Source organism: Canis lupus, chromosome 9, assembly GCF_048164855.1.
Source record: "Canis lupus baileyi chromosome 9, mCanLup2.hap1, whole genome shotgun sequence".
Taxonomy (NCBI): Eukaryota; Metazoa; Chordata; class Mammalia; order Carnivora; family Canidae; genus Canis; species Canis lupus.
Genome location: NC_132846.1, coordinates 29,712,250 through 29,731,396, shown reverse-complemented (window position 1 = coordinate 29,731,396; position 19,147 = coordinate 29,712,250). Strand labels below are relative to the sequence as shown.

The window sequence follows — 19,147 nt, the reverse complement described above, 5'->3', positions numbered from 1 at the left end:
GCTACCTGTAGATCCTAATTTGAAGCCCTTGGATTTTAAACGCCGTGTGAGGAGGATCAGAACAAGAGTGTAAAGCTCCAATGCATGAATATAACAAGATCTACTAGGTGTAAACACTGTTCTAGGCTAAGACAGAGTCTGTTCTTTCATGGAGCTCACATTCTAGAAGGAAGACAGTAAACTAATGAATAAAATAAAAATTATTTATTTGTGGTATGATACATAGAGAATTCAGAGACTATGTGAGAGGGACTGGGGGCTGATACGGATCAGGTGACCAGGCCAGGCTAACATTTAACCTTGAATGAGGCGGGTCTCCTTCAGTAATGCATTAGGAAATCTTCATGTTGAAGCCACAGGTTTATCTTCATTAAATGGTGAAAGTAACCAAACTCAGACTCTGACACTTACTTCTGGCCTCATTTTCACTATATTTAATTTATCCCACAGCAACTTGTACTGGACAGACTGGAATCGAGAAGCTCCTAAAATTGAAACGTCTTCTTTAGAAGGAGAAAACAGAAGAATTCTGGTGAATAAAGACATTGGACTACCTAATGGTTTAACCTTTGACCCTTTCTCCAAACTGCTCTGCTGGGCAGATGCAGGTATTACTGGTGGCAGGCAAACACAGAGCTCTTCATTACCATGGGTGCCAGCACTCTACCACAGATTTTACAAAACCAAATCTCATCATGTAGAACTTTTAAATTTTTAACAGTATAGTCCAGAACTACTCATTTAGTTGGTGTATAAACTTGTTAACACTTTGTATTGATACTTATAATCCTTCCTGGGGTTTTGGGCGGGGGCGGGGGGGCAGTGTCTGTGAATTAGGTGCTATTTGAGGGCTAGTTCTATGTCCAACTCATTTTTGTACCACTTGCCCTTCCCCACACAAGCACTTCGTATATTGTTTAAAGTAAAAAACTTTACCTGCTGTTGAAATTGACAAACCTAGGTAAGTGAACAAGAGGTTTTCTTTTTTTTACCAGTAAGAACATTTTAAGTATCTGTTGCTTTACCAGTCAGTAGGTTATTAATGCTGAGGAAACTCTTTGGAAAGTGACATGTCAGGATGGCCTTCAGGAATAAGCTGGGGTTGCCGAAACTCAAGGTCTCGCTTTCTGTAGTGTGATTTCCTCACTGGAACAACTGACCAGATGCTGTATGTCTACTTACATACTAAGGAATATGAAAATATCCATTCTTAAAGAATTTATAATCTAAGCCAGTTGGTCCAAATCAAGTTATTTTTTCTAATGTTACATTGTAAAAAACTATTTGAAATTTAAATCCAGGTTCAGTAAGAAACTGATTAGGTATTGCAAAATTTTGAAGACTGCTTCCTTTACACTGAAAAATACAAACCACGTTACCATTTTAACCATGTTACCATTTGACTTTCAATTTGTATCTAAAAAAAAAAAAACAAGTCTTTAAGAATTTTGTTAAAAGGCATTATACACTCCTTACAAAAGGCAAGTATTTATCTAGATGTTATGTTTACAACTTATGAGGTGATACTTGAAATTAATTAGGGTAAAGTTTATGTCTAATGTCCTACTTTGGGAAAAAAATGCAATCCTCTCTTCACAGGAGTCCAAATTCTAAAAACTAGAAGGCTATTAAACAAACTGAAGACTGAAAATAGAATAGGAAAATTTTAATTTTTAAATTTTAACACTGCATTGGGAATAAAATATCTTATTCCCTATTCTACCTGTTTCCTTTCAGAAGGCCCCTACCTGCCACAAGTATTTTTGGCAAAGGAGTTTTCTTTCCTCATGGTATGAAAGGATCTCATTTTCCCTTTCTGATGTTTTAAAAGGAACCAAAAAACTGGAGTGTACACTACCTGATGGGACTGGACGGCGTGTGATTCAGAACAACCTCAACTACCCCTTCAGTATTGTTAGCTATGCAGATCACTTCTACCACACAGACTGGAGGAGGTAAGCCTGACTCACACTAGCCAAGCCTGAAAAAGCAAACTGTTCTGGAAGACACACCACCTGTCTTCCCTAATGTCACTAATGACTTTAGTAATTCAGTGGAGAGCGTAAGTTTTCATTATTTCTTAATTAGCAGATATCATTCAAGTGTTGCTGCTTTTAAAATCATAATGGTATTGCTCACATGTTGCTGAAAAGTGGCAGAGCAGATACTAAACAATCCAAAAATGAAGTGCATTAATCTAAATCTGATTTTCAGAGAATAAAAGACTACACATAAGTGGTAACATGAGGTATATTAGCTGTATGATTTAAATTGATTTTTTTTAAATGACATTATGGATATATTGTCCACCTAGCAGGAGGAGAAATACAATAATTTAGGCTAATTTCCCTTAGCCTTGCAGTCTTGATTTCATTGGCCTACTGTTGTAATAGATCCTCAAGTAAATTGTTCAGCAAAGGTTGATTTACACTAGTGGTTCTCAAAATTTTAGTGTGGCATCTGAATCTAGCTAAGGGATTGTTAAAACATATTGCCAGGTCCCATCCCATAATTACCGATTCAGTAGTTGGGAGTTGGGGCCCCAAAATTTGCATTTCTATTAAGCTCCCAGAGGATGCTGGTCTGGGGACGACCACTTTGAGAACCACTGATATAGAAAATCTTCGAATCTAAAGGAGTCAAAACACATTTGGCAAAATTTTAAAAAATACATTCTAGAAGACTAGCTAGCAGACATTCTCTATTGGAATGGACTTTCTATCCCACCTTCAATCCCACAAATTTACTCTTCCTTTCTGTTACCAGGGATGGTGTCATATCAGTAAATAGAGACAGCGGCCAGTTTACTGATGAGTATCTCCCAGAGCAGCGATCTCATCTCTACGGGATAACTGCAGTCTACCCCTACTGCCCAGCAGGTAAATAAAATGCTCAGGCTGCTCCTTTGGACCAGCAGGGTAGAGAAGGATATACCTGGTAACAGATTACACTTGGCCCAGGTACCAGCTGCTGCCACAGCGACCAGTGAGAGACACTTTGAATTAGGAAAGTTAATGGCTGATACATAGGGGTAAACTGTCTTTACTACCCTAAGTCTACCTAGCTTAACTATACACAGAAAGGTCAGTCTATGCGGACATATCCTCCTTAAAATACTTGCTGTTGCAACTGGGTTATATTCACTCACTGTCCCTTCCACCTCCCCTCACAGGAAGAAAGTAAATACAGCATCATAAAGGACTTGGAGTTTACAATCAGAATCGGACCCTAAAGAACATTTACTACAAACAAAGGTGAAGAAAGTGAAAAGGAATTGGACTTACAAGATGAACACTTTCAGTACAAAAAGACTATCTTGTGGAAAGTTAATACCTCAATCTTTACTACTGTATTTTGAAAAACAGTTACTACAAGCTTTAAAAAGTAACCATTTTAATTGTTACTTATTAAAGCAATTTTTTGTACACCTTTCTATCATATTTAAAAGGTCAAATTCAATCAACTAAGAACCAATTAGAATATGTTAAGACCCTAAGTCTAATTTTTGCTAAGGATTCTTTCTGGCCAAGAAATTAAAGCATAGGTTATCAGTATAAAGACAATCCTGAAGATACTAAGCCTTGACCTAGAGAAGGCTATGCAGAACTGGTGGGGAAAAAACCAACTTATTTAAAGATCTTTTTTTTTTTTACCTCTACATCACTGCATTTCTATTTATATTAAAAGGTGCTAGAATGTTTCAATTTGTATCTTCTGATCCTGTAAGTCCCTGTATACTTACCCACAGAAGTTACTACATTTATAAATACCAAAGATGTAACAATTCTCAAATTTTCTAGATTACTCCAATAAAATATTTTAAGTTTTCCTATGATTTGAGGATCTGTATTGTCTCTATAACAAAGCTGGGGGTTGGCATGTATCTCAACCACAAAGAAGATGATTAGTTATATACACAAACACAATAGTCAGAAAAAATCCACTTTCCTGAACTTTATTAAAGAAAAAAAAAAACAATGATAGTAAATCTTGAGAACATAGTCAATTTTCTAGGATTCTTCCCTTGAAAATGTGACATTTGATTTCCAAACACATGCCAGAGCGTACATGGTTCCCAATTGTACTAATCAGGTGAGAAGCTGAAATCCTAAAATGTTCATCTTCCAACTTTACCCAGTCTGTGGTCTGTCTTTGGATCAGCAATAATTGCCTGAACAGCTACTATGGCTTCATTAATTTTTGTCTGTAGCTCTCTGAGCTCTTCTATATGCAGCAATCGCAGAATTTGAGCAGCTTCATTAAGAACTGCATCTATTTTATAAGAAAACTGCATTAATCAGTATTCAAGACCATTTATTGCCCATTTCTCCCCCAAATATTCATCCCCCAAATGTCTAAAAATAGTTTGAATTCAAACAAAATCACTTACCTCCTGTGTCAAAACCAAGAATGTGTTTATCTAATGCAACAGGCAAGCCCTTTAAAAAATAAAAAGGTCAAAATAGTTAAGAATCATGTTTTCTCACCTATAACTGAAAATCAACTAGCCATTCTGTTAACCCTTTTAGCTGCAGTGGCAAGGGGGCAGAGAATTTTCTCTCTAGATTTGCCTTTTGATGAAAGAATGGCCTCTACATGTAGTGGAAGCTAGTTCTGTATCACCCATTCCCTCTTTTAAGACAAGGCATACAAAACAGTAGCTCCTTTTATAGCTATGCTCTATCACTGCTGCTAGGGAAGGGCAGCTGAGCAGGGCTGCTGCTGCCCTACTTTAGCTATAGTTGGCAGCAGAGTACAGGGCAAATGGAACAGGATTATTTTTAATATTTCTGTGCACATTATCTTTATACGAAATCTAAAATACAACCTTTTCTTCAGCTAGCATGATGATTACCAGATTACCTATATATAATTTAAACTTTCAGTAATAGCTCATTTGGAAATTTTTCTGAAATCTACGAAAATGAACAGACTCTAAACCATTTAGTTAACTGGTCAGTACCTACACAGAGATATGCCAAAGATGGTAACCATGATGCCAAACATATGGAGTTCACAGTAACAGGAACTCTGATCATACTGTATAAAATCTATACTTTCAATGTTATAAATACTAAGCTGTCACTACTTGATTCTTGCCTTATCCATTAATGTAAATCTACTTAGGCTCCAACTGCCTTAAAATAACTAATATTATCTAAGTGAAGAAATAAATGGGTATGTAAATTCAAACAAAACTAAAAACTAGAATTGCACTGAGTGGCTTTCTATGTCAGTCCTGTTTTTGCTTTGTCTGTCAACAGACCACCAAGCTATCCCTAAGGTGACCACATGACCCAAATGCTAGTTATGATTATAAACAAGAATACTTATTGTAAGAATTTCTGCACTGTATTACCATAGCATGGTACTAAACTTAGGACTTAGAGCACATAAAATAAAATTTTACTTTGCAAACAAGAGCAAAAAGATCTGGCTATGCCCTTATTTGCACTGCCTTCAAACTGAGGGCATAGTTTCGCTGAATGAATGAATGAATGATTTTATTATGCCCAAACAATTTACTGCCTGTTCTACAGTGTGGGTGAAAGAAGCTGATCTTTAATCCAATTTCCAGTGGTCTGATTCATACATAATTAATAAGCAATAAGAGCCTTTAAAACAAACAGTGTCTTTCAGGGGGGACTACACTGCCCTGCCATTAGTAACTTTTTAACACTGCTGGGCCTTGCTAAAGATGGGATCAGAGGACAAAAGACATTGGGGAATTAGGGGAGACAAAAAAGGACCAGAATCTAGAATGTCCGTTATATCCAAGGCATTCATTGCAGTTATCTATGCATAGCAAGCAGCATGATCAGACACCTCCAACAGCTGCTGCTAACCCCTGAGGACATTCTCTGCACTATCTTTAGTCAATGAGACTTTGAGAGTATTTGGATTTCTAGTATGCTTCATCTCTAACACCTCAGAATTAAGGGAAACATAGTGTTAAGACTATTCCTCAGCCTACAAATCAGGACAGAAAGGTGACAGCTGCAGTCACCTGTACCCAGAAACTTATACTCTAATATAGCCTCTGTGCCCCCTTACTCCCTTCAATTGGGCTGACCAACTAGCTCATACGGGCCTTCATACATAGACCTTTGTCCTCAACTACCATTAAGAGCACTGGTTCTTTGATCAGACTGCCTGAGCTCAAACACTTACTACCTTAGGGATAAATTACTTTCTCCTAAGTGATGCTAGGAAATATGAATAAAATGAGGAGAGATTTCTCTGAACAAAAGAGACAGGACAAGATTTAGGTCAAAAAAGAAAAAAATTAGTAAGACAAGTTGTATCCTGTTTTTGAGCAATTAGTCAAAATAACCCAATAATACTATTTTACAAGGTAAATTCTCTTAAACATTTAACTGGGCTCGTGCAGTGGTTGTGCTGGTAGACTGTGGATGTGCTATCAGTAGCTGCTTTAAGGTATCAAGTGAGATAAGTTTTTCACTCAAAAATCGCTATAAATTGCTTAAAACCAAATTCAATCCCACTGAAATAAGCTATCCTTTTTCTGGGCAGTTCTAACTAGAATGGTTACCTTAAGCAAATACATAAAAATATTAAATCATAAGAATACCAGAAGGAACTTTCATTAATAATTATTTTAAAATTTATTAAAAAAATAACGCATACCTCTTTTGTTTGGTTTGCTTTGGCAACTGCATCTTGTGTCAGGCGCTCCTGTACCAAAATGCGAATTGCCTAAGAAACACAAAAATAGTTTTTATTTTTTACTGGCTGTTCGCCTTTTTGCTGAGTTCTAGAGAATAATGATACCCAGTTTGAAGAAGTTAGAATTACCTATACCTCATTAACAAATTCACCAATAAATTAAAAACAAAACTGCTGACAGAAAGCTTTCACTCTTAATATTTTATAATGTGGAAAGATGTTCATAAACAAAACAAAATCATCCCTCTACAGTCAATGGAATCAGACTATTGTGGATCATTACAAGGACTCTATTATAAGCATGCTCCAGCATAAATGCACACACAAACTCTTGACACAGTGGGTTAGCATATAATACGCACTGTCCTTGATTTTTTTCACTTAATTATGGTAAAATGTTTTCAGATCTCTCATACGACATTGTTTTTCTTCATCACCAAAGCATTTTATTATGGCAGCTACAATTGAGAACATACATGCATGCATGTACCTAAGCAGATACTCTAAAAAATAAGATTTTTTAAATGGAATTTTAATTAGTGGATAACAATTTTAACTCAAGTGCAAAAACTTAAAAATATCATTAATGCAAGCCAAATGCTACATTTAAAAAGAATCATTAAAAGAAAAAAAAGAATCATTAAACCAGTCTTTAATAGGGATCACGAATTTATTCATCAGTCTAGTTGCCAAATAGTATATCAATTCTCAGTTGGCAAACCTATCAAAATGTTTTCCATGTTGTCATGGGCTGTTTGAATGCTTCTTAAAATAACTCCAAACATGCAGCTTAGAATTTTACAAAGTTTTAAAAGATTTTTATTTATTCATGAGACACAGAGAGAGAGGCAGAGACCCCGCAGGAGAAGCAGGCTCCCTGTGGGGAGCCCAACACAGGACTCGATCCCAGAATCCCAGGATCATGTCCTGAGCCGAAGGTAGATGCTCAACCAATGAGCCACCCAGGTGTCACATAATGCTTTTTATTATGGCTGATTTATACTTTTTCCCTTTGGGTTTTTAAAGTCTAACAAAAGCACCCCAAATATGCTAGTCTATTTGTCCTCTCACTCAGTTGATGAATAGAGGTGACATGGCCACTGCAGAACTACTGTTCCAAAGCAATTTACATAATGGCCTGAGTAAGGAACAAGCCTTTGAAAGGGCTAAATTTCAATAAAAACAACTTATCTATTTTTAAAAGTTTTTATTTATTCACTTAAGTAATCTATACATCCAACATGGAGCTCGAACTTATGACCCTGAGGATCAAGAGTCACCTGCTCTACTGACTGAGCCAGCCAGCTGACCCAACTTTTTGTCTCTTAGCATCCAATGTGAGTTAACATGCAGATCCAGTATAGAGAATTTTAATAATCTAGAAACAGTTTTTCTCTTATTACAACTGTCATTTAATACACACAATTCTAAAAAGTAGAATTAGTTTTGGCTAATCTTTTGTGGGTAGAATGGAATTTAATTACTGAATTTAACTGCAAAGTAGATTAAGGTAATTTACCTGTATATAGTCCAAAGCACTCAATTTCTCATAAAATCAGTACTAATTTCTATAATAATTTCTAAGTCTGGAATCTTAAGTACCTTAAATATACTGCTCCCTTCTCCCTATCCTGGCCTACTGTACTATCACAATTGCATGACATAAATCTTCTGAAGTAGGAGTATGTTTTTCCTCTTAGAAGAGACCTGTTTCAAATCATTAGGTTCCCTGAACTGCAGGCATGAATTGAGTGGCCTATGTAGGATGGAGCACTAGGAAAATAAAAACATTCAGTCCTCAAAAAGATTTTGGGGTATAGGGTAGCCCAGGTGGCTCAGCAGTTTAGCGCCACCTTCAGCTCAGGGCATGTTCCTGGAGTCCCAGGATCAAGTCCCATGTCAGGCTCCCTGCATGGAGCCTGCTTCTCCCTCTGCCTGTGTCTCTGTCTCTTGTTAATAAGTAAATAAAATCTTAAAAAAAAAAAAAAGATTTTGGAGTTCATATTTTTGACCACATCCACCAGGACTAATTTGGCATTTTCTATTAGTGAATACAGATCACACATCTTTAAAAGGACTTATTAAATAGAAGGGCAGATACAAGAAAAAGAATAAACCACAAGGTTAGAGTGCCTAGATTAAAATCCTGCCTCTCTCATCTTAGACATCATTTATCTATTCTCTTTAAGTCTCAATTTTTTCATATTAAAATGAAAGGATATCAGCATCTACCTCCAGGATTGCTAGGACTGAATGAGATCATCTTTGCCAAGGATTGAGGACAGTGGCAGGCACAAAGTAAACACTTTCATGTTAGTTGTTACCAGATAATCTAAAACAGATGAAGTCATGAAATCTGCTTTAAGTCTCACATTCCTCAATATTTCAGTCATTAGCCATATATCTACATATAGGTAATTTTTAGAAACTGAAGTTTTTCTTCTACATAAAGAGTTTCTGTCAAGAATCAAGAATATGCAACTGACCTTAAGCATTACCAGGTAATCATCATGACGCTGAATCTGAAGAAGGTTAGCCAAAGCCATTACACCAGCCTTAAAATCAGGATTATTTACTATAAAAGATTAAAAATGGAAACTTATGGCTCTGCAAACATGTAGTTACATATATGTAAGCATATAAACTTACAAAATACATTTTTAATTTTCCAATAACAAAAAAAAGTCTTAGTTTTTAAAACTGCTGCTGCTAAGAGAATTGTTGGGGCACTGACGATTAGGTAAACTGATGAGATCAATGGGGTCTGTATTAATCAGCTACACTGAACAATCCAATAAATGACTAAGTTAACTCACATTCGGACTGTGCTGTCACTTTTCCGGCAGGGCACATTTATGTAACACTTAAGTAACATTTCTTTCCAAAGCTATTAAATTTAAACCAGACCCCTTCAATGGACAATTTTCCCCAAACCTTTTCTCTAAGCAGTAGCTCTAGTCTTTCTAAGCAGCTTATTTATTCTTAAGAGTAACTTGTAAATTATAGGTCACAATGAATCTATCATGAAAGAATACTTAAATTATTATAATAGAATCTTTATACTTTTAAAAAGAGAATACTTAAAGGCATCTAGAAGTGAAAATAATGAAACATTTTTACCACTTGTCTAATGTTATTAGATTAGAAAAAATATTTTATGGATCCAGAAAGGCAAACAATCACCACCATGATTATATACAAATCAAAACCCCCAAGTTAATATGAAGAGATCGAAGAATAGCATTCTAACATTCAAATATTCAGCTCTAAGAGGAGGGAGAAAACACACTGTAAATGACAATAAAAACAGAGAATAAAGCATCAAAATAAAGCATTCTTAATTTACTAAAACCAAGGAACCCAAGACTTCCTCATTCTAGGAAATAAACATTTAAGGGACCAAAAATGTTGATGATCATTTTTATGCACTTACATACTTACCATCCAAATTGATCAACGGCTCGGCATTTTTAGCTGCATTGTCAGCATTCTTTGTATTATCGGGTACCAAGTCCTTGTATTTTTCAGCTGTAAACATAAGCAAAAATACAATTTGTAGAACTGCACCTTAAAGTAAAACAAACATTGCTTATTTATTGAATTTAACTGAGCCAAGCTGATAAGCATAAGATAACTCATCCAAACAAAATTATTTTTTGCTATAAAAAAATCCATCAGAAGACAATGCGATTGTAGCTTCCTGATTAAGCTAAAATGATTACTGACATATCTATACAAATATCTCTTCATTAACATTTCTGCAAGTAAGACTTTTTAAATACCATCTAAATTTGAGGACAGAAGGTATGCATTTACAGCTTGCTGAGAAACTTAGCAGGGGAAGAATCAGAGGAAGGTTAAGTATAGGTTACACAAGATTAAATACAAACTTGCTAAAAAGTTTCTTCCTAAATCTTTTGAATGCCATATATGGAATCCAAAAACTGTGCTTTCTAAAAAAAATCAGCGCTTCAAAGACACCATCATACAAAAATCTAATTTTATGGAGACCTGAAACTCACAATTCCAAAGGCAAGTTTTACTTACTTTTACTTGAGAAAACACTTAAAAAGACTTTACAACTCTTAAGTATTTAATAAAAATTCACTAAACTTAATGCCCCAAATGCCATAGTGTTTCTATGATTTATAAATGAAAGAGGGAAAATAAAAACATTAAAATTTAAGTCAGTCAGGGGTTACCTTAAAGGAGCTCCCACTGGCCAAACCTGGAACAGTGTAAACATCAAAATATACAACGACCAAAAAAAGATTATGGCCCATTGAGTAAAATAAGAATCCACATTTCTATAATGATTTAAATAGACAAAGATAAATTGAAGAGAAAGGAAAGCTGCTCTTTACAGTAAAAAGCCAACACATAAATGTAGAACAAATGATGAAATTAGAAAAACACCACTGGCAATCATCAACATAATAATGGACTCAGGCAAGAATAATCAAATGGAAGCTAAAGGTAGAGGTAAAGTCTGAGGAGCAAAAGCATACTAACATCATCTCAAAGTATCTCCCCACAAGATACAAATTTATTACAGAGGGGAAAATATTAATTTTACAGTGGAGAAACCTTATCAAAGTGATTAGAACATAACCAGTAAGAGGGCATATCACTAACTTTAGAAGAACACATTATTTCTGTGCTATTCTTAACAAAAGTACAAACCTTGAATCTACTTATGAAGAAACATCAAACAAACCCAAACTGAGGGACACTCTACAAAATAAATGTCAGCATCATGAGGCACAAATAATGACTGAGTAAATGTCCCAGATGACAGGACACCAAAGAGACAGAACAACTGAATGCAACACATGGTCCAGGATTGGTTGTTTTTTGCTATAAAGAACATTACTGAGACAACTGGTGAAATGTTGAGTAATAGCTATATATAACAGTACTGAATCAAAGTTAATTTCTGTACTGTAATTATGTAAGATAGTGTTTTTTTTTTTTTGAAATGTGCATCAAAGTACATAAGGGGAAAGAATCATTTATAACTTTAAAATGGTTGAGAAAAAAGGTACATATATGTCTATGTATATATAGAGAATAATGCAAATTAAGTAAAATGTTAACATCTATAAAATACAGAAATGTGAAAATTCTTTGTAATATTTTGCAACTTCTGTAAATCACCTTAATTGACAAGCTAATGAAAGGATTTAAAAAATGTTAAGGCACAAATAATAGAAATTCACAATGGTTTCATCAAATGAGAATAAAAAATTTAAATACCTTACAAGTCTGGAAAAAAGAAACATATTAAAGTAAAGCAAAAGAACAACAGCACCTCCTATTGCTAAGGGATAGTTTTACTACTTTAACCCTTTTCCAAAAAAGGGTTTGCAATTCTCAATTTTAAAATTAAACAGAAACTTGTTTTCAAGTTTAGACTTTTAATATACTTTGATACTACTTACTTTTCAACTATAATTCAACTAACGTTTCAAATAAAATTCAACTATAATTTTTCAATATAAAAAAATTTATATTTCAGACATAAACTCTTAGTTTTTTGTTTTTTTTTTAACATACTAAAAAAAGACCCTGCTATTACTAATAGGTATTTGTACTTAAGAGCTACAGTCAACTGTAGGGACACACACTCATATGGCATCTACTGTTCTTGGTACCCAGGTAACCTAAACATGCAGTATTATAAAACAGGACAAGAGAAATAAAAGGGTAAAACATGAATGAACTGAAATGTGACAACTGTATTTGGGAATAGTTGGAAAACACTTTGGAAAAGCTGGGGAAAATTCTGTTGCAAATTAACAGTTTCTGCCAACTCAAACCACAACACATAAAGACTTTGCTAAAGACCCTAAAAATCAACCAATGCTACCAAGACTTGAGATTACATACTTACTAAAGGAAGAGACTTAACTATTTTTTTTTCTAAACTAAAACTGAAAGTAAAGAAAGTCTTAGAGCTTTCCTTAAGATTTCTGCCATAAGGCTTCTGAAATTTAAACTAGCAAAACACAGCTGGTTGGATGCTCTGTATCAGTATACCTAAACATTCATAAACCATATTCATCATTTATTAAAGTTGATAAGCACATCTATTGTATCTGACAAACTATGTCAGATTACTGTAGCAGTAAAATCATGACTGCTCCCCTGCCTCCCCAGCCCCTAACCCCAAGATATCTATTATCCCAATTCCTGGAACTTACGATTATGTTACATTACATCACAAAAGGGACTCTGCAGATGTGATTAAAATAAGGACCTTGAAATAGGTGGATTATACTGGATTATCGATGTGGGCTCAATATAATCATAGTATCCTTATAAAAGGGAGGCATGAAAATCAGAGTCAGAAAAGACGGGACAATGGAGCCACAAGAGAGATATGAAGATGCTATGCTGTAAATCTGAAGATAAAGAAGCCAGTCAAGGAATGCAAGCAGCCTCTAGAAGGTGAAAAAGACAAAGAAGAGATCTTCCCAGAAGGCCTCCAAAAGGAACAGGGCTGTGTAGACAAACTGACTTTAATCCAGTAAAACAGAAGTTGGACTTCTGACCTCCAAAACCGTAAGATAATAAATTGTGTCTTAAGTCATTGAATTTGTGGTAACAAGAAACTAATAGAGGTACTACATAGGAAACAAAGCTGAGTATCAGCTTACAATTTAGTGGGGCAAACAAGACATATAATATAAGCAAAGTGGAAAGTGACAAATGACCTAAAGAGTAGACAAGGTAGAGTTAAAAGCTATGAAAGTTGAGAAGGAAATATTGTTGCGAGGTGGCATTTGAGCTGGATCTTGCAAGATGAGTTGCATTTGGATGTGTAGAGCTAGACTGACATGACATAATGGCCAAGGAAAAGTGTACGCAAAAAAAAATCTAGGGGAGAAAAAGAGATAGAAACAGGAAACAGCACTCTTAAAGTTTGGCTGGGATGTCAAGTATGTGAATACTAGTTAGACACCAGTTATCACAGGTCTTGAATCAGGCCAAAAGACCTGGAGTTCCTTTTGTAGACAAGGGGAAAGCCATGGTGTTTCTGAATATGTAAGAGCTGTTCTTTGAAAACAAAGCAGAGAATTCTAAAACATTTATGTTTCAAAAAATAAGCCCAGAGGGCCTGAGGATGAAAATAGAGGTTTATGCTAATGGAAAAGGAGTTTGAAACATACTGTAATAATCTCAGCAGAAAATGACAAGAGCCTGAACCAGGGTGAAAGGAGTGGGAATGAAGATACAATGGACATCAGAAAAGATGGATGGTAACAGAATGGGAGGAAAAAGAAGACAAAGGTCCAAAAGGCTTCAAATGGGGTGCTTAGTGGCTGGTTCGGCTAAGCGTCCAACTCTTGGTTTCAGCTCAGGTCATGATCTCAGGGGTCTTGAATCAAGTCCTGCCGTGTACTCCTCACTCAGCAGGGAGTCTGCTTGAGATTCTTTCCCTCTGTCCCCACCTCCCACTTCATGGGCATTCATGCATGTTCTGTCTAAAGTAAATAAATCTTAAAAAAAAAAAAAAAAGTCTTCAAAAGCAGAAGATGACAAGGACTGGGAATGACAGCCCCATAAAAGACAACAACATAAAACTCAGAGAATGGAGGTAAGATAACTGGACCTTTCCTTTAGATCCTGGCAGGCCTTTCAAAATGAAATGGTCTAATGAGAAGAAACAAGAGTTTACTGGAATTTCTTTTCTTTCTTTCTTTTTTAACTGCAGGTACTAGTATTCAAAAGTTTCCAAATAAGTATCTATAATAAAACAACACGAAATATAAGCAGTAAACATATTTTGGCCTATAGTACCTATTGGCATTAGATGTACGTTTCCATTTCTTGTGAAATTACCTGCTGCAAATAACACTCTGAAATACTATCCATTCTGATACTCTTAATAATTTAACTCAGAATGCTAAGGTGCAGACTGTAAAAGACAGCAAATTTACCAAAGTAATGTAACTTTGTGAGAAGATAATTACCAGGAGACACCATTCCCAAATTCTAAAAGAAAAAATCTAAGTACCAATGAGAGGGCTGCTTTTCATGTTTTCTAATAAACGAAAAGACTGTAATTTTTGAAAAGAAAACTCTTTCCTAGACAATTTGGGAGTTGGGGGTAGAATGAGAGCTAGACATAAAAGGATGGTTACAAAAAATAAACTGTTAAGTTCCCTACATTTTAACATTCCTTTTGCCCCCACCTTTCTTCTCCCTCTCTTTAAAACACACATTCCCCACAAAACATACCATTATCTCCATATTCAAGTCTAACAGCTAAACCAAGAAGCCAGTCAATTGCTTCCTGTCGATCTTGAATCTTGAAAGGACAGTTAACATCTCTGAGATACTGTGAAGGAAAAATATCTAGTTTCATTATTACTATAATGTCACAGAAAGAAAAAATGGTAGAATTGAAAGAGATCTTAGTTTGGATCTCTATGAATGCAAACAACATTTACATTACTAAACTGTTGATGCAATTATATAACCCAAACAAAGGAAACATTTAAGTGTACCACTTAAAGAAAAAAATTGTTTCCATCATGCTTTTTAAAATTTTTGACTTTTGCAGATTCCTGGAAGGGCACCACTGATCTAGAACAACTTCGTTATTTTATAGATGAGGAAATAAGGCCTCAATATTAACACTTGTGAATAGCTACACAACTTGGATCTACGACTTGAACCTAAACTTTCTGATTCTAGGTCTGAAAACACATGGAATTTAAAACAAACAAACCTTTAAAGAGAATATACAAATAAACCAATTATTATCTAAATCTTAGCTTTCATATTATGGAAATGCCACAGCCATGTGACACAGATATAGAATGAAACCAAGCATTTTAGATGAATGCCAGAAACTATATAAAGTGGCCACTATCCTTCAAATGCGTCTCTCAGGAGCTTAAAATCTCATTCCAGGAGCAATTCCAGGAGAAGTAAAAACTTCTGCAACTCCCTTTTGGGCCTAATTAATAAATCAGTACTTTTAAGCTATAACTCCTTTTCTAACCAAAAATTTTATACCCTTGCTTTAAAGAAAACATCTCATTCACATGATTTGGTCATGATACAAAAAAAACAAATCTACCTTCAAAGTATAAAAAATTATCAATATGAAAGATATTTAAAATATGTTTCATGATCTAAAAGTAATTACAAAAGTTATGCATATGCTTTAAACAATGACCTCATCATTCCAAAGAGACCAACTTGAAAGATAAATGTCTGTTTGGACTGTAAATTCCAATATATTTAAGTTATCCTATTTTACCGTCACTTCTAAGTGTTTTTCATTAGAAGATTTTTTATATTCTTCAAATAGTCTTATATGATACTATGTGTTGTCCTGCACACACAAATGGGTCATGAGGTGTGATATAAACATGTTTCCAAGTCTCAAACATATTAAAAAAACAAACACAAAGAACTTTTTAAGAGCAAAAGAAAATAATCCAGTAGTAGCAATAATGGTAGTACAGGCAGGGTAAGAAATAAAGCATATAGCAGTTGCTATGGGCCAGGCCTGGCTATATTATCACTCATTAACAATACACTCCATCACTATCACATAGGAACCACTGTTATCTCATTTATTGATTATGAGACAAGGAAGTTTAATAAAACTTGCCTGTAGTCACAGAACTAGTGTGTAACTTACACAGTTCCCTAATTCATAAACTCTCTGATTCTAACGAGAAAGTATCTGATCACTTTGCAGAAGCAAATAAAAAATTTAGTCACTTTTTGTATTTTTATAAGGAAAATATATTACTCTTCAAAGTAATATAGCTGATTAAAATGTTTAATGTAAATATTGATACCGGGAAATGTGATTTTTATTCTAATTTGGAAACAATTCTCTTTTCTGCAAAAATGTTACTACAATTAAACTAAGTCAACGGGAAAATTACTCTAGCCACAAAAATAAGATATATACACAGACTTTTTCAGGATTAGTTATAGCATACACAACAATGGACATCCGTATATGTTAAACAGAACCACAAACAAATAATCTTAGTTTTTAAGCACGTCAGTGTCTTTAACAAAGTAAGTGTGTTATTGGTACCTTTTGGGTCTAAGTAAAAAATCTGATTTTGGCCACTTTTACCATTTATAGAATAGAAACCTCATAGCGTTTCCAGACAAAACTATTTCTAACACTGAAAGCTTGTAGGAAGAGACAATATAATTTGCTTTAAAGACATAATAAAAAGTTGTATCTCTCATATCCAGTTTTTCTAACACTGATCATTACTTTTACTATCTTAAAAGAACAAAATAATTTTAAGCTTGACTGTCTTCATATAATTTTTAGAAAAGCTCAGCTCTCTGTACAGTGTACTTTTATTTAACCTTCTAATTCATTACCTTTTCAAAGAACTTGGGCCAGTCACTGCTGTGGATGTTTCTTAAATTACCTCTGTCTTCAATCTTGTAGTGTCTGATTTTCTGGTCTTCAAGCCAAACAATAAAGTTTCTAAATTCTGTTTCATCTGCAACGAAAATATCTCATAAATCACTAGAAGCACTAGATAAAACACTTCCTTCTCTACAAATAAATGGTCTTGTGGACTTTTTTATTACTCCTAAACAGTAAGTTAACTGAGCTGCTTGAAGTAGAAGTTGAAAGTGCAAGTTTTAGATGAACAGATTAGCAAATATTCTGTTCAAATTCTGGCCTGCATTCATATTCTGGCTACAGACACCTAGTGGTTGTGTGAACTTGGGCTTAAACTTCTTGTGCCTTAGTCTGATTTACAAAATGAGCATAATAATACGACTTACCTCTTGCGGTTGTTACGAAGATAAAATAAAGATAAAAACAGTGGCTGGCACATAGTTTTGCTATGTAAGTGTTGGTTATTATTCCAGTTCCTTTGGGGGGGTGGGGAGAGTGAGGGAGGACTGGGCAAAGTTAAATGTACAGCAAAGTAAGAGTAAAGTACAAGAAATCAAATGACAAAACAGGAACAGAAGATACCATTGTCATTTCCTGTCCTAAGTGTACACCTGAGAAAAGTTGATACATTTCACTTAGTCCTCTGAAATCTTTCTGAGGAAGGTAATATCCCCAATTTATACAAGAGAAAACTGAAGTCCAAAGATTCAAATCTAGATCTAAGCTCTGTTGCCACTGACCTTTTTTTTTTTTTTTTTTTTTTATTAAATAAAGGCAAAGTAGAAAGACAAAATCCTATACATTGATATGCTTCTACAGGAGATCAACAAAACACCCTTAACTGCTCAGAAATCATTTCCGATTTCAAACTCGGGCTTCCCTTATGAAGTCTTGAGAACCATACAACGATCTAAGGACCCTGGGTTGTACGAGATCACTTTCAAAGTTGTAAGTCTAACCCCGGGCCAAAAACTCTGGAAGAAATGGGCAGTGGTGGGGAGCAGTTAAGCAACAATGGGGAGCAATGCTAATGCTTTTTAGAATTTTAACGCTGGGAAATCGGAAACACCTTTCCATCCACAAATCAATCGCCCTGATCGCCTGCTATTAACTTTTTCTGCACGACTCCATAAGCCTGTTGCGGTGCGTACTTACCCCAACACGGTCAGTCCTGGACCTCACTGTGCACTCTCTTGATCTCAAACTGCAGGGTGGGCTCCGCCTGCACCCCCTTCCACCCACCCCTTAGTTCCTGGCGAGCAGCGAACTAGTCTTCAAGTTACTCAGCACCTTCCTCAGATTTCAGCACCGTGCTTCAGGTATCGCCCTCTTACCCGGGGGAACCAAGTAGCTGAAGAGCTACGTTAGAAAGCGAATACTCTTAGTGTGTCTCAGAGTGTGGGTGGGGGGTGGGGGCTGGAGTTTTAGCAAGTGCCCAAAGTGGCAATGCCCAGGCAGGAACCGGTGTGTGTGTGGGGGGGGGGGGCGGGGGGCTCCGAAGCCCAGCACGGGCGGCGGAAAACAGGTGCTTGGCGGCCCGGAGGGGAGGGGCCAGGGGACCCCCGCGCGAAACCAGGCCGCAGAGGGTCCCGGTGGGGAGCCCGGGTGGGGGCGCTGAGGGAGCGGCCGCCGGCGGGGTCACAGACGCGCGGCCGGCCTGGGGCCGCCGCCTCACCTTTGCAGTTGAAGCCAGCCGGGTTGTGGTAGTCGAGGGCCGTCAGCTTGCGTCGGAACATGGTCCCCGCGTCTCGCTCCGGTCCCCCGGGCCTCGGCCGGGAGAGGAGAGGCGAGGAGGTGCGGGCGGCGCAGGCACCGGCGACGCGGCGAAAGGGCGGGCAGACGCCGGGACGCTCCGAAATGACGGCGGCCCTCGCCAATCGGGGCTTAGGAAGGGCGGGGCCTGCCAATGCCCACCAATCGCGGCTCCGGTTGGGGAGGCGGGGCCACGTCGAGGCACGTCGACGCTCAAATAAACTTTATTGTCAGCTTCCTGGTTGTACAATAGGCAGAAAGCGGCTGAGGAGCCAGTTGTCTCGTTTTCCAAGGCCGTTCCTC

The 19,147-nt window shown here is 36.4% G+C and overlaps 2 protein-coding genes across 4 annotated transcripts in view; one reads left to right on the top strand and one right to left on the bottom strand.

Annotated features, from left to right (window-relative positions):
• The window catches only part of NID2 (nidogen 2), a 61,171-nt gene extending 57,336 nt beyond the window's left edge, over positions 1 to 3,835 (top strand). Inside the window, exons 18-21 of one of the 2 annotated variants that reach the window (XM_072838554.1) lie at positions 451 to 608; positions 1,832 to 1,955; positions 2,767 to 2,879; positions 3,173 to 3,835. In XM_072838554.1, coding sequence (XP_072694655.1) covers positions 451 to 608; positions 1,832 to 1,955; positions 2,767 to 2,879; positions 3,173 to 3,183 — 406 coding nt within the window. In that variant the 3' untranslated portion in view covers positions 3,184 to 3,835. Of the gene's footprint in view, positions 1 to 450; positions 609 to 1,831; positions 1,956 to 2,766; positions 2,888 to 3,172 lie in introns of those variants that run through there. The other variant, XM_072838555.1, reaches the window with a different exon arrangement.
• On the bottom strand, positions 190 to 18,946 carry RTRAF (RNA transcription, translation and transport factor). 2 transcript variants are annotated; one of them, XM_072838558.1, is made up of 8 exons: positions 18,768 to 18,939; positions 17,062 to 17,186; positions 14,932 to 15,031; positions 10,129 to 10,215; positions 9,174 to 9,262; positions 6,649 to 6,717; positions 4,391 to 4,439; positions 190 to 485 (listed from the first exon to the last, which is right to left on the bottom strand). In XM_072838558.1, the coding sequence occupies exons 1-8, from the start codon at positions 18,826 to 18,828 to the stop codon at positions 394 to 396; spliced, it is 672 nt and encodes a 223-aa protein (XP_072694659.1). In that variant the 5' UTR covers positions 18,829 to 18,939; the 3' UTR covers positions 190 to 393. The 2 variants fall into 2 exon arrangements, with proteins under 2 accessions (XP_072694659.1, XP_072694658.1); XM_072838557.1 differs by lacking the exon at positions 190 to 485 and adding an exon at positions 3,940 to 4,272 and having other exon boundaries at positions 18,768 to 18,946.
• Between the last annotated feature and the right edge of the window lie 201 nt (positions 18,947 to 19,147).

Bases quoted from the DNA above. Each gene is read 5' to 3' on its own strand.
- RTRAF (XM_072838557.1), bottom strand. From the start codon at position 18,828: ATGTTCCGACGCAAGCTGACGGCCCTCGACTACCACAACCCGGCTGGC. The intron at 9,263-10,128 runs GTAAGTATGTAA...AATCTTTTATAG, and splicing joins GCCGTTGATCAATTTGGATG to TAAATAATCCTGATTTTAAG. The intron at 4,273-4,390 runs GTAAGTGATTTT...CTTATAAAATAG, and splicing joins TCTTGGTTTTGACACAGGAG to ATGCAGTTCTTAATGAAGCT.